Genomic DNA, 14023 nt, shown 5'->3' with positions numbered 1-14023 from the left:
TGCAAGGCACTCTATGCTCTGATAATACTTAGAGTGCTCTGCACTTTATAGCGAGTTGACAGGATCAAGCAGGTACAGTGAATGCTGCATGCATCCCCTTATGCGACAATGACGTGATGGTGAGTTTTCTGATTAACAGGGAGTGAAAACAGGCGTACCCTCTCCCTGGCTGCCTTGTGGCATGCCTACATTCTTGCGAGGCTCTATCTCTGCCATCCTACTCCCTCCTTCCCCTCTTAAAAAAGAAGGAATGTAAAACACATCTACAAAAAGAAAAGTAACAAACTGTTGGGACGGTTTTGTTCAAAGGGACACACTTTACATTCTGCATTTATAACTTTTACTGGACATACATAAAAGAAGGATAAATGCCGTTCATTAAAGTGCAAGTTTCTATAACAATAAATAGATAAAGTCACACGATTTGTGCTGCATGGAATGTTGCCTGGAATGACTTGATTGCATCTAGAAGCAAAAAAAACAAAACACTGAAACCATCAAAAAGAAAAAAGAGTGAAGAATAATAAAAGTATACATTTACTTTCTTTGAGTGAATCTTCCACAGGAGCTGCTCCCTCTTTATTTGGGCTGTGCAGCCTTGGCTCTTCCTTATGCGGTACGTTGGAAAGTTCAGAGTTTGACTGAAATTTACAAATAAAATTGAATACTTAAGACAGACAAAAACAAGAGCAGTCATCTGATCAGGAGGAGTTCAGAAACATATTTGTTTATACCTCGGAGTCCCATGAACTCTCGTCTCCTTCCCCTTTCTTCAGACCCAGTTCTAACCGGAAGTCTACATAGAAATTTTAATTAATTAGTATAGAGTTTTTATTTTTAATACATCAAGAACACATTTCAAATATGATATGTAGTGATGCTCAAACGCTAGAACCCTGTAACAATTGCAACAACACTGTCAGTTTGCAAAACGTGATCACTGAAAATCTATCGTATAAAAAGAAATCATGACTCTTCTTAAGCAAAAAGAAATACATTCATGATAAGCAAACATTTAGCGAACTTAGCTTCCTCCAAATGAATTTTTCCAGATAAATTCTAAAGAACTAATTTACTTGGACTTTCAGTTGAATCAAGTTTGACATCCGAGTTAAACTTTTTGGTTATATCGACTGTTAGGAATTCTCCAAGTAGTTCAATGTTAGTATTCATACCTCTTTTTTTATCTTTACCAACTTCTACTTTTGGAACAGTCGGAACTCCATCATGGACGTCCCCACTGTCTTCAGATTTATTGTTAGCATTTGATGAGTCTTTTTCATCTTTTCCTTTTCTGTCATTGTCTTTTTCATCTTCAGTAAAATTTTGTTTCTAAGACAAAAAAAGATCATGTATTTAAAACCACATTTCATTGACATTTGTGTTCACAACTATAAAACAAATAGGCACAAACCAAGAATTAGGCTTTGCAAACTTAGCCAACTGTTGAAGGTCTTGGCAGAAGTAATGTGAATACAAACCATCCTATTTGACACCCAGTTACCAAACATCCCTGTTTTACCTGAATACCAGGCTCGTCAGTGCTTTTTAGCTCGTGCCATCTCAGGCTCGTCTTCTCAGATCGATCGGGTGAGCTTAGGTCCACATCATCAATGTCAGTCTGGGGTAACGCTTCATCAGAGACCTCTGAAAGTTGGTGTTGTCCATTGGTATCATCATCCTGGATTTGTGAATTGGAAAAGACCACTTCCCCTCTCTGATCTTCTTCATAAGACTCTCTTGTTCCCGCAACGCTTGCAGTTTCAGTTTCAAGCGGCGCATATGATGTTAGTCTAGCTTCACCTTCATCAACTGACTTTTCACATAAGCCAGCAGAATCACCTCCAACATCAAGCAGTTTGACTGTAGCACTGACAAAGTCATACTGGAGTTTTTGATGCCTGCTATCAGAATCCTCACTTGACTCAACGTCTTTACTCTGATTTTCATCGATGACCAGCGTTTCTCCCTGAACTTTAGCTTCGTCTTCCGCTTCATAATTTCCGTCGATGTAGGAATATGGAATCTTTTCGGTATCGTCTTCAGTTTGAATGTTGTCTGTTTTTGCTTTTTCTGCTTCTTCCTTGTCTGACTCGTCACTCTCCTCTTCATAATCATCATCCCAACTGCTACTGTTCCCTTCCTCATTTTCGGAATCTGACTTTTCTTCCTTTATTGAAGCAGATCCTGCTGGCTCGCCATCATCACATCGTACTGGGCCTTTTGCGTCTTTACACTCAAGCGCTACCGACACCACAGGGGAGGGGTCATTGGATTCTTTCTCAATACTGTCTTTTTCCTCTTCTTGCAAGAAGCATTTATGCGTTTCTTTCGTCTCATTGTCAGCTTCGTTTAAATCTAGTGATGTTACTTCACATTGAGCACCAGTGTCATCTTGGTTATCAACTTCAGAGGAATCCCAATCAGATTCAACTGCAGTTACTACAATTGGTTTGCTTTTGGCCTGAGGAGAACTTGGTAAACCCGGGTCATCAATATCTCGCTCTGGTAAGACGAATTGTGTTGAAGAATCCCATGAAGTATCAGGCTGCTCCTCTTTCTCTTCCAGCTGCATATCTGGAGGTTGGACATCGTTTTCCTGTTGAAGAACCTCAATGTTTGCCTCACTCTCTTTGGGTATGTCGACATCACTTCCTTCTACTGAAGAGCCCCATGAGGACTTACGTCTACCTTCCTCAACAGGTTCCCTGCTTGACGAAGCATTGTCTTCTGCGTCAGACTTGACATTCTTTTCAACGTCGGCTAACAGCTTCCCCGGACAAGTGATCAAAGTACTTCCACCAATTCCCTCTGCTCCATTTTCTTCCTCATTGTCACTGTCATTCCAAACTTTGTCGACACCATTTGTCCCATCGTTCAAGGAATCCTTATCATCATTTTCTGTCTCTCTTTCTGACTCCGCTTCTTTAACTTTACCGGGTGACTGAGCCGCTTCGGGTGGGATTGGGACTTCTGTTGATATTTGATTTAAATGTAATGCTTGGTATGATGACCTCATACATTCCTTAGCAACGCTCTCTTCTTCATCGGACAGCTTCGATTCCACCCTAATGGCAGACACAATGCAATCACCTGCTACGTCTAATGTTGCTGGCATTGCAGAAGTTTTTGCACTGTCAGGATTGTTGACGTCTGCGTTTTCCGTCTCCGCTTTGTCGACCTCATGTCTGACTGTAACAGGAGTCTCAGCGTTCAGAGAGGATTTACTCTGGGGAGAGTTTTGAGTATCAGCTCTGATATCAGTTGCAGAGCAGTTCTGACTGTGACTTTCCTCCTCCTCAGATCCATCTTCATCGCTTTGTTCACTATCATCCTCTTCACCTTCTTCCTCCTCATCATCTTCGTCTTCTTCCTCTTCCTCATCTTCTTCCTCTACTTCTTCTCCAGAGTCCTCTCCATCAGAGCCTTCCTCCTGAGAATTATTAGCACTTAAATTTTGCTCTGAGTGTTTTCCTTTCCCCCTTTCAGCTGAATTGTCTCCTTGTTTTTTGGCATTTGGAAAAAAACAAAAGAATAGAAAGCCGTTATAAAAGCACACAGTAAAGTTTTACCACTACATTTTACCTTTCTGGAGATATGAAGAGGTGATTTGGAAAGGGTGGGAACTGTAGAGGAATCTACTGGGACACTAGTTTTAAGAAGCGGCTCTGATTCTGTGTCACTCAGGGAAGTGTCGGGAAGAACAGGAGCTACGGGGCAAACGGGGATAACGGATTACAGTTACAAACTACTATAATTAGTAACAAATGACTAAAAGATTGTTGGTACCTTCTCCATTTTTAGATACCAAAAATCGCCTTATGTTCACGTTAAGTGGTTTCTAAAGTTCAAACACATGACAGAAGTTAGATTTGAAAAAAAATAAATAAATAAAAATAAGGCTGTTGTGCGTCAAATATAAACCTCACCAACCTTTCCCGCAGAGGAGTCATCATCTTCTGTTGAGGGCCATTCGTCATTAGCACTTTTAGAGGCTCTAAGGAAGGAAAAACGATTACAATCAGGAAAATCAAGTCGCAAAATGGAATTATCGAATGCCACAAGAAAACTCTGCTTACCGACTGACTGACTCTGACAATGAATTGTCTTCTAAATCTGCAACAAGGGAGAAATACGTTTTTATATATGTATTGTCTAAAGAAAATTTACGAAGACATTCCTCCGACACGTGGAAGAGATTCAAAGCATTGAAGGCGCCCTATAGAAATTTGTATACCTTGAAATGTTTTCACATTTTGTCAACTTTAACTGTGATTTTAAAATTTAAATAATACACAGACCAACACACAGAACTACATAATAAAAGTGAAATGAAAGGAATTTACTAGATTTTATTTTTTTGCAAATACAAATGTAAAAGTGTTTTTTTCCCTAGCCTCCTTGACACATTACTCATTGACTCACATCTAGAGACTGAAAGCAAGCCAATGTGTTTAGCTCGGTATTTAACACCATGTGTGAAGGAGCCCGATCTTAATGGAAACTCAAATCTGGCCGTTACAATGGAAAGCAAACTAATTCTGCTAACAAAATTCATCTAAGCATAGTACCTCCCCCTGCTTCATTTGTCCCAAGCTCTAGATCCAGTCAAGAGGTTATGCGTGAGGAATAAATAAAATGATCAGTCAGTCATACAGGGGAGTCAGTCAAACTAACTTATTCACTATCTAACCAAAATAAGTGTGTACCACCTTTATCAGTGGCTGGTCCTCCCAAAGAAAAGCCTGGTTCTGGGTCATGGAAGGGAATGCTCGGTGGTTTTTTCTTCTTGTATGAACCTGGATATGATACTGAGGCCCTGTGTGTCCTCTTGGTTCCATACTCTGTGATTAGGAGGGAACAACTGAAAAGGAAGTGAGGAAAAAAAAGAAACTCAAAATGCCACGGTGCTCATATCAAGCATGAAAATATAGATTACTGTTAGTTTTGGTGTTGCTCAAAGCGACTGTAAAACCACATTCAGTGCTATGAAAGTGTATCTGTACCCACAGGTTTCTCCTGTTTTTACTTTTTTTGTTGCACTTGGGATAATGTGAGAAAATACAAGTCCATTTTAAAATGTAATTTCTTTCATGAAGGGAAAAGAACCTGGAACAAAGTGGAAAAGTAGCTGCACACTAAACTTAAAAACAGCTGGGGCCACTCTCGGCATAAAAATTATATTTGCAGTTAGTCTTTTACATTGTTGTGGACATTTGGCTCAAAGTCACTTAGTAAAAGTTCCCAGTGTGTTCTTTGCTGACCGACTTTCTTTCCTTATATGTTTTTATGATTCAGTTCAATGTAAAGAAAATACTTTAATTCATCCCTTTTTATATTTAATAATATCCAGTTTTCTTTACAGAGTTGTTGTAGATGCTGATGGATGTGGGTAGAAATGTTGTGATCTGTCTTACAGTAGTTTTAAAGGATCCTCTGACTGATTGATCTTGTTTTTTGAGCAGTCATCTCCAGATGTTATAGATCAGTCCCCAAAACAGAACCAGTCTTCTTTAGAAGATGGCTTAGTCTAAAACTAGAACTAGGCTAAAACTGTACTCATTGTATTCAAGCATGTATTCATTTTGCATTTAAGATGAAGACACACTTGTCTGTAAATATGTTTGACCCAAAACTCCTCAGTGTTAGTTTTATTAAGTTCAAATTCACTAGAGTAATGCTTTGTTATTGTGTATTTGGCAATCATATTTGTATATTTATATTATAGAAAATGAATTGAATATTTGTTTATTTTCCTCCTTTGATGTATTTCCAATACTGTATATTGCAAAGGATTCATTGATTAAATGAAAAATCTGTACAATGTGCAAATTTTTTTACCACATTAACCGATTATTCGTCAGAATAATCGACAGATTAACTGATAACTAAAAATAATTGTTCGTTGCAGCCCTAAATAACAGAAACAGCTTTTTGTTGCTGCCATGAATGTTTATTCATTTTTTAGTTGACCTTACCTATGATGGTCATTTTTTTGTGCGCAGTCATCAGCTGTCCACCCTCTTTTGTCCTTAAGGGTGATGTCTGGATCGAACTGCAAGAGAAGCTTTACCATACTGTGTTGACCGCTGCTGGCAGCTAGCATTAAAGGGGACCTGAAAGTGAAATGAGCGTCAGCAGAAGAGCTTTCAATGGTTCGGCACGTACTACCGTCTGGTTTCTCGTTCGGTACTGGCCTTTGTTCGTGGTCAAGAGAATTCACATCAGCTGACTCTTTCAGGAGAAACTCGGCCATTTCAATACGGTCTTCACGGATCGCAACGGTCAATGGGGCGAACCCCTCCTGGATCACAGATCAAACGACATTGACGAAATGGAAATAACACTTTGCCGTGAATGTGAACAAAATCTCAAGAGACTGACTAAAACATACTTTTCTGAAATAAATATTTGTTTTTGACAGAAAGCATAAACTCATACGACAATCACCTTGTTTTGCGAGTTAATTTCTGCCCCATGCTGTAACAGACGTGTTGCTGTGGGAATGGAGGGGATGTTCGCTGCTAGATGGAGGGCCGTATTGCCGTTGGCGTCTGCAAGATTTGGATCGGCGTGATTTTCCAGCAATATAGCCACACAGCGTTCATGCTGGCCCTCTACTGCCTGTTGACGAAACAAAACCCCCAAAAAATTTAACATACATTAAGAATTGAGGACTGGAACAATAGCCAGTATTGTGTATATGCTTCAACTGACAAGGTATAAAAAGCCTTAATGATGAAGTGAACCTGTAGTGCAGTAGCGTAATCTCGTATTGAGAAACCCAACCTTTAATTTGAGTGCATGTTACTGCAGTTAAAGCATAAGAAACACAAAAACTGTTCTAAAAACAATAAAAAGAAAAGAAAAGAGTGTCAGATTATGCAAAAGATCATTTTACTTTAAGGTTTTTTTCGCATGATCAGCAGGGGGTGCAATAAATAAATCCTACTATTCAACACCAGAAAAAAAGATTCACAGTCTCTCGGAGTGTCATCATGCTGGATTACCTTCATTAGGGCGGATCTGTTTTGATTGTCACGCAGGTTAAGTTTGGCTTTGCTATCAACGAGGAACTGAACCACTTCATCATGACCGGTAGCACACGCAATGTGAAGTGCAGTTCTGTTAAAGGGAAGAAGAGTTCAGAATCATGCAAATATCAAACATCGAACATTTGTACAAACCCTTTTTAGAATCTTTAGAAAGTCATAAATAGAGACAATTTAATTAATCAACCAGGGATCTGAGTCGGATGATTTCATCCCCTTAATCATCAAAACTTCAAAATAAATAAATTAAAATGCTCCTTTTAGTTTAATTAAAAGTATGCAATGACGCATAAATTAAGATAATATTATTATTTTTAAATTTTTTGCTGCTCATGTAGCTTAGAAATTAAATGGGAAGTGGGAATTAAGTAGAGGTTAGGTCAGGGAACCTTTGCACCTGATTCTTTTTTTTTTTTTTTTTAAGATCTAAATCAAAAAATGATCTCAATTGTTCTGTATTACATTAACAGGTCATTCTAACAGTTGTTTTCCACTTAAAAATCTTGGGGTACATGCATAATTTACTTAGTACTGCAAGCTTTATATAAAAAGCATACTGGCCAGGTTGGATGAGGACAGTACAGACTGGCAAAAGGTACAACAAATTTAGCTTTACTTTAATCTACCAGACAGCTCAAGCAGGGTTATACTTTACAGGATACTTGTGAGGATTACCTGTTCTCCTTGTCAAGTTGATTGATATCATTCTTCTTAGCCAGCGGCTTCAGCTTGGTCAAATCACCCTGGGAGACAGCCTTGTGAATCTTCCCCAGATCCTTGTCTTTCAGGTCGTAGCCATCAGAAAGTGCACTGACATTGTCTGAGGTGCCACAGTTCTTCTTTTTCTTAGTAAAGCTCAATAACTTCTTCATTGCATACGGCAGTTCAACCTCGCTCCTTAACCGTCACTACCTTCCTCTCGTTAGCTGCTGAGGGGTCACCACAGGCGTCTTTCCCATCCCTAAAAATAAGACGCAGAAAAGCCGATTAGAAGTGCCGCGAGCCGTTTTTTTTTTTTTTTTGGTTTGCCTTGATGATAAAGCTAATGCTGGTCCCCACGCGCGAATGTAAGGCGAAGTAGCTTCTGTGCCTTTACAGTCTGGTAATCGACTCCCATGTAAAGAGGCCACGATGCCCGTTAGGTGTAGTGTCTCATTACTGGAAGACGGTGTTGGGTGACAGAAAAAAAAACATACCAGCAATGCTAACGACAGGTTTCAGAGGTGCTAACTGCAGTTCATCTCCCGACACGGTGTCTTCTAACAGTCCGTAACGACAACAAATAAGTTTAATTAAAAAAATAAAACGTTAATATTCCGTTAGTGTTTGTATTCCGAAGCGTTTAAAATGAAAACAGCCGGTTATCACGTTAGCTAATGTCAGCGCTGACCGCAGTTATCGTTATGGCTTCGTGGTTGTTACCATGGCAACATACTGTATAAAAATATTGGTATAAGGCGCTCATAGCGAACTAGCTAGAGCACAAAAAATATTCGAATTCTCATCTAAAGTCAGCTTAAAAATAAACATTATTCACCATTGTTGTTTATGAAGTTGTGCTTAACATCATATTCAGGATTAATGTTGCGCCTCCCACGTCGTCACTTCACTAATGATGCAAACCGCCACATTTAAAACGAGTTTGCGGTGAGGCGCAGAACAGCAGAGATTTGACTACGACTGGGGAACTCCAGCACTAGGGAACGGCATCTTTTTGCTCATTCGGTAGAAAAGTATTCTAAAAAGAATATAAGTGCAAAACCCGAAACATTGCTAACTAAATGCTAACTAGAAGACACTAAGACCGTTTACAATATATTAATACGTATATACGCCTTAAACGCAAAAATTTCCAATAGTTTACGAAGTGTTAATTGTAATAACAAATTTAGACCAAAGTTACTAACCTGTTGATTGTCGAATTTCAGTTACTATCATCGAGCTAACGAAAGTATGATCACATGAACATGCTTCCACTGTTAGTTTCAAGGAACCAATCAGAGATAAGTAAGGGGCGTTACTACTCCGATTAACCAATAGGAGACTTCAATTTAATTTAGAAAGGTTGGTTTACAACTCATTGAAGACTTTGCTGTGTAATAGCAGACGTTTACCACAAGGTCGTGCAATTCTTTCAAAGATTGACTACTATTGGCACATCAACAAATCACGGTGTTAAATTCAGTAAATGTATTGACAGCTGAAATAAATAAATATTGTTATGTCTTTTATTCTTGCATGAGAAAATATTTAATCGAATTCCATCTGAGAACATTATTAAAATCTTGACAGACCTGTCCTATTTTTCTTTTTAGAACAACAGAATGGCTTCCCCTATCAGAGAACTTGCATTTTTATAAAAACAAAAATAAATTAAATAAAATGAGTCACATTAATCCGACCTTCGTACATAGTGCAAGAGTGCGTGGATTACATCAATGTGATGTCATGGCATTAGACATAAAAAACTAAGTGGTAAAAACCCATTCTCAGCCTTAAAGCTTTGAAGAAGTAGGCTACAGTTTTTTATCACTGTACGTTATACCAAACTATGCGACACACAAAGAAACACTGAAATCTTTGAGATTCTTTCCAGTAATACTATTCAGATCACATGTCAAAAACGAGCTGCGTCTGATGTCACAGAGAGAAGATGAACGCAACAGTAAAATCCCCTGAAATCCACCCTTAAATCACGTTGCATTGCTCTGAGGTCAGCATTAAATATTTATTCACCTTGAAAGAAAACTATGAAAGACCCCGCTCTAAAAATGTGATTCTCATAAAATGAACAATGCTGAAGATACAAGTTGGGTAACCCAAAAACCTGATCTGCGTCTTTGGAGGCAAGATGTTTTGTCCCGGTTTGATCTCTTTTTAGTCTCCGAAAATTCTTTTTGAAAGGTACGCGAAAAGAAGAAGAGAAAAATAGGTTAAGAAGCTGAAGATAAGTCATTGTGCGAACAAGTCACTCGGGTTCCACTCGTCTCTTTGTCTGCTGGAACCAATTGTCTTTCTCGCAGCTCTGCAGGTGCAGAAGAAATCCAGGAGACGTGAAAGTCATACTGCTGTTTTCTGCTGCTTTTTGCACAAGTTTTTATTACTCTTGACATATATCTGCCTTACTTACACTTCCCTTTTTCTATCACTTCTCATCAGAGGTCCTCATTAATCCACATCAACTACAAATCTTTCCACACTGCACGAGCCCAACAATCTTTGTCCTCATCATTTGGTGCAGCCGATGCTTTCAGTTTTTGTTTGCTGGAAAACCAAAGTCAAGTAGTTCCTTGTTAATAAACACATTCGGACAATAGAATTGATCCTCCTGGTTGTTTTTGTTCAACTCTACACAAGACAGCAAGAATATTTCATGTTAAACTTTGTTATTGTGTCAGGAATCAGCACACAAATATAAAATCTTATATGCTTAGCACAGTGTCATCTACAAACATACAGTCTTCAACCAAATTTTAAGTGAATTACTTTGCGTTTTTATCACAAAATAATATTTCTAGTCTGAAAGTATTTTTTGAGCTACCAAAACAAAGCGATCTGTTCATGTTAGCAGGCGTCTGAACCTCCATCACTTTCTTAAAAATGTGGGGAAACTGATTTATGATGAAGACGAGTTATGAAATCTAAGTGAAATTCTGGCTCATTTAATTTATTTGAAAGTCATTCCCATTTAACACAGAAAGATCCATAATTATCCCCATCAAAAAGGAAAAGTATGATACTACATCATATAGTCACATTACTGTTGTAATCCATGTTCATCTGAGATTTTTTCTTCACTCAACCAATTAGCTTAATCCCAATAAAGTATCAGYGTCGTTGACTTAAGAGGTGATTATATCTTATTGAAAATATTTTTAAATGAACTGAGGACTGGAATGCATAATGTCACTGGTTTCTCCATTCAGGAGAAATCTTTACGTCGATATCGATCCAAAACTATCGATACCAAGTCGATATCAGTATCAGATCGATACTAGTTTGATAAGATCGATACTTTAGTTTCAGATTCCCTCTAGAAATGTAGTTTTATGTTTGCGTTGTAGTTTCTCAGCGCTACCTTAAAAATCTTTTTACTATTGCACTTTGTTTACTTAGAAAACAATGCACACAAGTTTGATTTAATGTTCTATTGTTTAAGTTCATCTTATAAACATGTTGATAAAGTATTTTTGCAGACACCTACAGTTTTTATATGCGTCTGGCTCCCTGATAACATTTAAAATTTCACACAAAACAACCCTTTTCTAATACGTACATGGATTTTTGAAAAAGTTTCTAATTGGTTGCGCTTGAGCTTATTTTGCAGTATCAAAGAAAAGAATACAAATGAACGGCAAACTATTTTGTAAAAAATAAAAAAACATTTTCCTTGCACTTAACAAATATGCTTTACTTTAATTAAATTTAAATTTCCCAAGGCACTGTAAATGTCTGTCAAACGAAACGTAGTTAAGCTCAGACTGAACTAGACTTTGGAGAGTTTGGAGGAGTTTTGGCTTCCAGCTCAGCATCCCTAACGCTCATTCTGGTAGCAGCTGCCTCCCAAACCTGAAACATGAAGTGAGACATGATAAATGGGGTGAGTGCACACTGTTTAGAGCGGGGGGAAATAAATAAGTGCTCTCCGATGTACTATAACTATTACAAAATGAGGTTGCAACCTCGAGAAGAGGTCAGGTGTCAGCATCAGCAGAGTCCTGCATGTCAAACTCCCACAGCAGGTCAGGCAGGCAGAGAGTAAAATAAGGTTTGTCTTTGCTGCGATTGGTTTTAAAGTTTAATGAGCCATTCCGTGTCTCAGTAAGTGAGTTTGTCATCAAGCGTCACCTCAGAGGTAAGCTCCTGTTTCTGCTGGAGCCTCAGAAGTTCAGGTATCAGTTGAATATGAGCAACAAACAGAAACCATGTGTTAGTGTTTTTATAAAACAAAGAGTGAAAGACATTACCTGTCATTTTGGTTTTAGTTTGAACCGTAAAACTGGAGAGTTTTACCTCAGATATGTACGATACGTGACCATCCAGGTTCACGGAGTCAGCCCAATGAAAATATGTTTCTCATCAGCTTTTCAACTCCGTCTAATGAATATTATGAGATTGGAAAAAAAAAAGAAATCTAATGTTTCCACCCTGGTAGGTTTGGCTGTGCTACTGGTAAATTCTACAAAAATATCCTTGCTGTATGTCACAGTGATTTAACAATCAAAATGCCGACGAGACTTTCCCAGATTCAAGCTTTCAGGCTCAAGACTCAAACAGTTTGTTTGTCAATCAGAAATTTTCCTCAATTTGGAAATGCAAAATAAATTTGCAGAATATATCTCACTGTTCATTCACCGAAGGTGACGTCCTGGAGCTTTACATTTTGTCAAAAGCCATCATCAAAAACATGGAGCAAATACACATCCAACATGTTGATCGATATTCCAGGTATTCTGAATGAAAGTCAGTTCTCAACAGATGCGTTTTGTGGCCTGATTTAAAGGAACTCAGTGGTTCAGCTGTTTTGCATTTTCCTGAAAGTTTGTTCCAGGTTTGTGCTGCATAAAAACTGATTGCTGCTTCCCAATGTTTGGTTCTGGTTCTGAGGATACTACTACTACTACTACTACTACTACTACTACTACTACTACTACTACTACTACTACTACTACTACTACTACTACTACAACAACAACAACAACAGGTTTTTACATATTTTGCTGCTGAGTCATTCAGTGATTTATAAACTAACAGAAGTATTTTAAGGTCTATTCTCTGAGCTTTAAGGAGTCAGTGTAAGAACTTTAGCAGTGGGGTGATGTGCTCTCTTTTCCTGGTTTTAGTGAGAACGCCAGCAGCAGCGTTCTGAACGTCAGTCCTTTAAGCTGGAAATGTTCTTCAGGCGACGGAAAGCCGACTTTGTAATTACTTTTATGTGTCTCTGAAGGTTCAGGTCAGAGTCCACCGCTTCATCCAAATTTCAGACCTGATTACTAGTTTCTAGCTGTAATAACTAATAAATACAGAATAATACAGGATGAATTAAAACTGCAGTAGAAGGAAATCATAACTTTGAGATTGATGGAAAGCACATTGTTGGAATGATAGAAAGCTATAAAGCTAAGTGGTGATATGCGGTATCAATCTACCTCCATCAGGTRATCCTTTTCTATTAACATCTTTTGTTTTTGTTTGTTTAACACATCTTCTTTACTTACTAGAATTGAAGGGTGACCAAATTTAGCCATACAATAAGCCTATTGGTTGTCCAACCTCAGCGAATAGGTTATCTGCTCACTTTTGTATGTAAGTTTTGCAGTGTTCTAGTCGCCAGAGTCTCAAAATATTTAATTCCAACCAAGTAACTGCCAAAACTAATACATCCCCGATACATTTGTGAGGGTGCAAGTCTCACAAATTGTTCATGAAGGGCAGTTTTTTGTTGTTGTTTTTTTCACACGAGAACACGGTAAAACAGCTCATCAAATCGGCTGACATTTCGGAAATGCTTCCTCTGCAGCGGCTGCAAAAGGTGATAGTGGTAATGAGGCTGGGGTCCCGGGCCTGGGCACGGGTTATGGCCGTGGTTTCATAAAAAGTAACCTTTCCAGTAATTTGCTCAGAGGTTGTTGTGCACTCCGAGGCGGCACAATAAATGTGAAACCTTCCAGGTGTTTCTCTGTTGTATATTTTTTTTGTAACATATTAAAAAGTAAAATTTTTGTTGCTTATTTTGTGTAGCTGTTTATGCAAATATGTTCAATATTTTTTATTTTAACCTATGCTCAGAGAGCAGTTTCAATCTAATGGTATTCACATTCTAACCAGGGGAATGTTTCACAGATTAATAATGTGTACGTCAAACCTTCTTTCGCGCAGGAGCCTTATGGTAATTAGTTAAAAGTTGTTTAACGGTCAGATGAGGGATAATTCTTCACAGCCTCGTCGTCAGTTTGGTAATGAACTCTGCA

General features: G+C 38.3%; 1 protein-coding gene across 9 annotated transcripts in view; it reads right to left on the bottom strand.

Moving 5' to 3' along the window:
• ankrd26 (ankyrin repeat domain containing 26) overlaps window positions 1–9046 on the bottom strand; it is a 31114-nt gene extending 22068 nt beyond the window's left edge. For 5 of the 9 annotated variants that reach the window (XM_017305289.1, XM_017305293.1, XM_017305291.1 and 2 more), the window contains exons 1-16: window positions 8960–9046; window positions 7728–8013; window positions 7011–7125; window positions 6451–6624; window positions 6198–6304; window positions 5979–6116; window positions 4713–4864; window positions 4572–4598; window positions 4080–4116; window positions 3934–3997; window positions 3790–3841; window positions 1523–3501; window positions 1176–1332; window positions 735–796; window positions 542–641; window positions 159–263 (exon numbers count right to left, since the gene is read on the bottom strand). In XM_017305289.1, coding sequence (XP_017160778.1) covers window positions 159–263; window positions 542–641; window positions 735–796; window positions 1176–1332; window positions 1523–3501; window positions 3790–3841; window positions 3934–3997; window positions 4080–4116; window positions 4572–4598; window positions 4713–4864; window positions 5979–6116; window positions 6198–6304; window positions 6451–6624; window positions 7011–7125; window positions 7728–7924 — 3466 coding nt within the window. In that variant the 5' untranslated portion in view covers window positions 7925–8013; window positions 8960–9046. Of the gene's footprint in view, window positions 1–158; window positions 264–541; window positions 642–734; window positions 797–1175; window positions 1333–1522; window positions 3502–3585; window positions 3711–3789; window positions 3842–3933; window positions 3998–4079; window positions 4117–4571; window positions 4599–4712; window positions 4865–5978; window positions 6305–6450; window positions 6625–7010; window positions 7126–7727; window positions 8014–8248; window positions 8453–8959 lie in introns of those variants that run through there. The other 4 variants (XM_017305290.1, XM_017305294.1, XM_017305292.1 and 1 more) reach the window with 4 other exon arrangements.
• Window positions 9047–14023: the final 4977 nt, after the last annotated feature.

Source organism: Poecilia reticulata, linkage group LG6 (assembly GCF_000633615.1).
Source record: "Poecilia reticulata strain Guanapo linkage group LG6, Guppy_female_1.0+MT, whole genome shotgun sequence".
Taxonomy (NCBI): Eukaryota; Metazoa; Chordata; class Actinopteri; order Cyprinodontiformes; family Poeciliidae; genus Poecilia; species Poecilia reticulata.
This window is presented reverse-complemented; position numbering and strand designations above follow the sequence as displayed.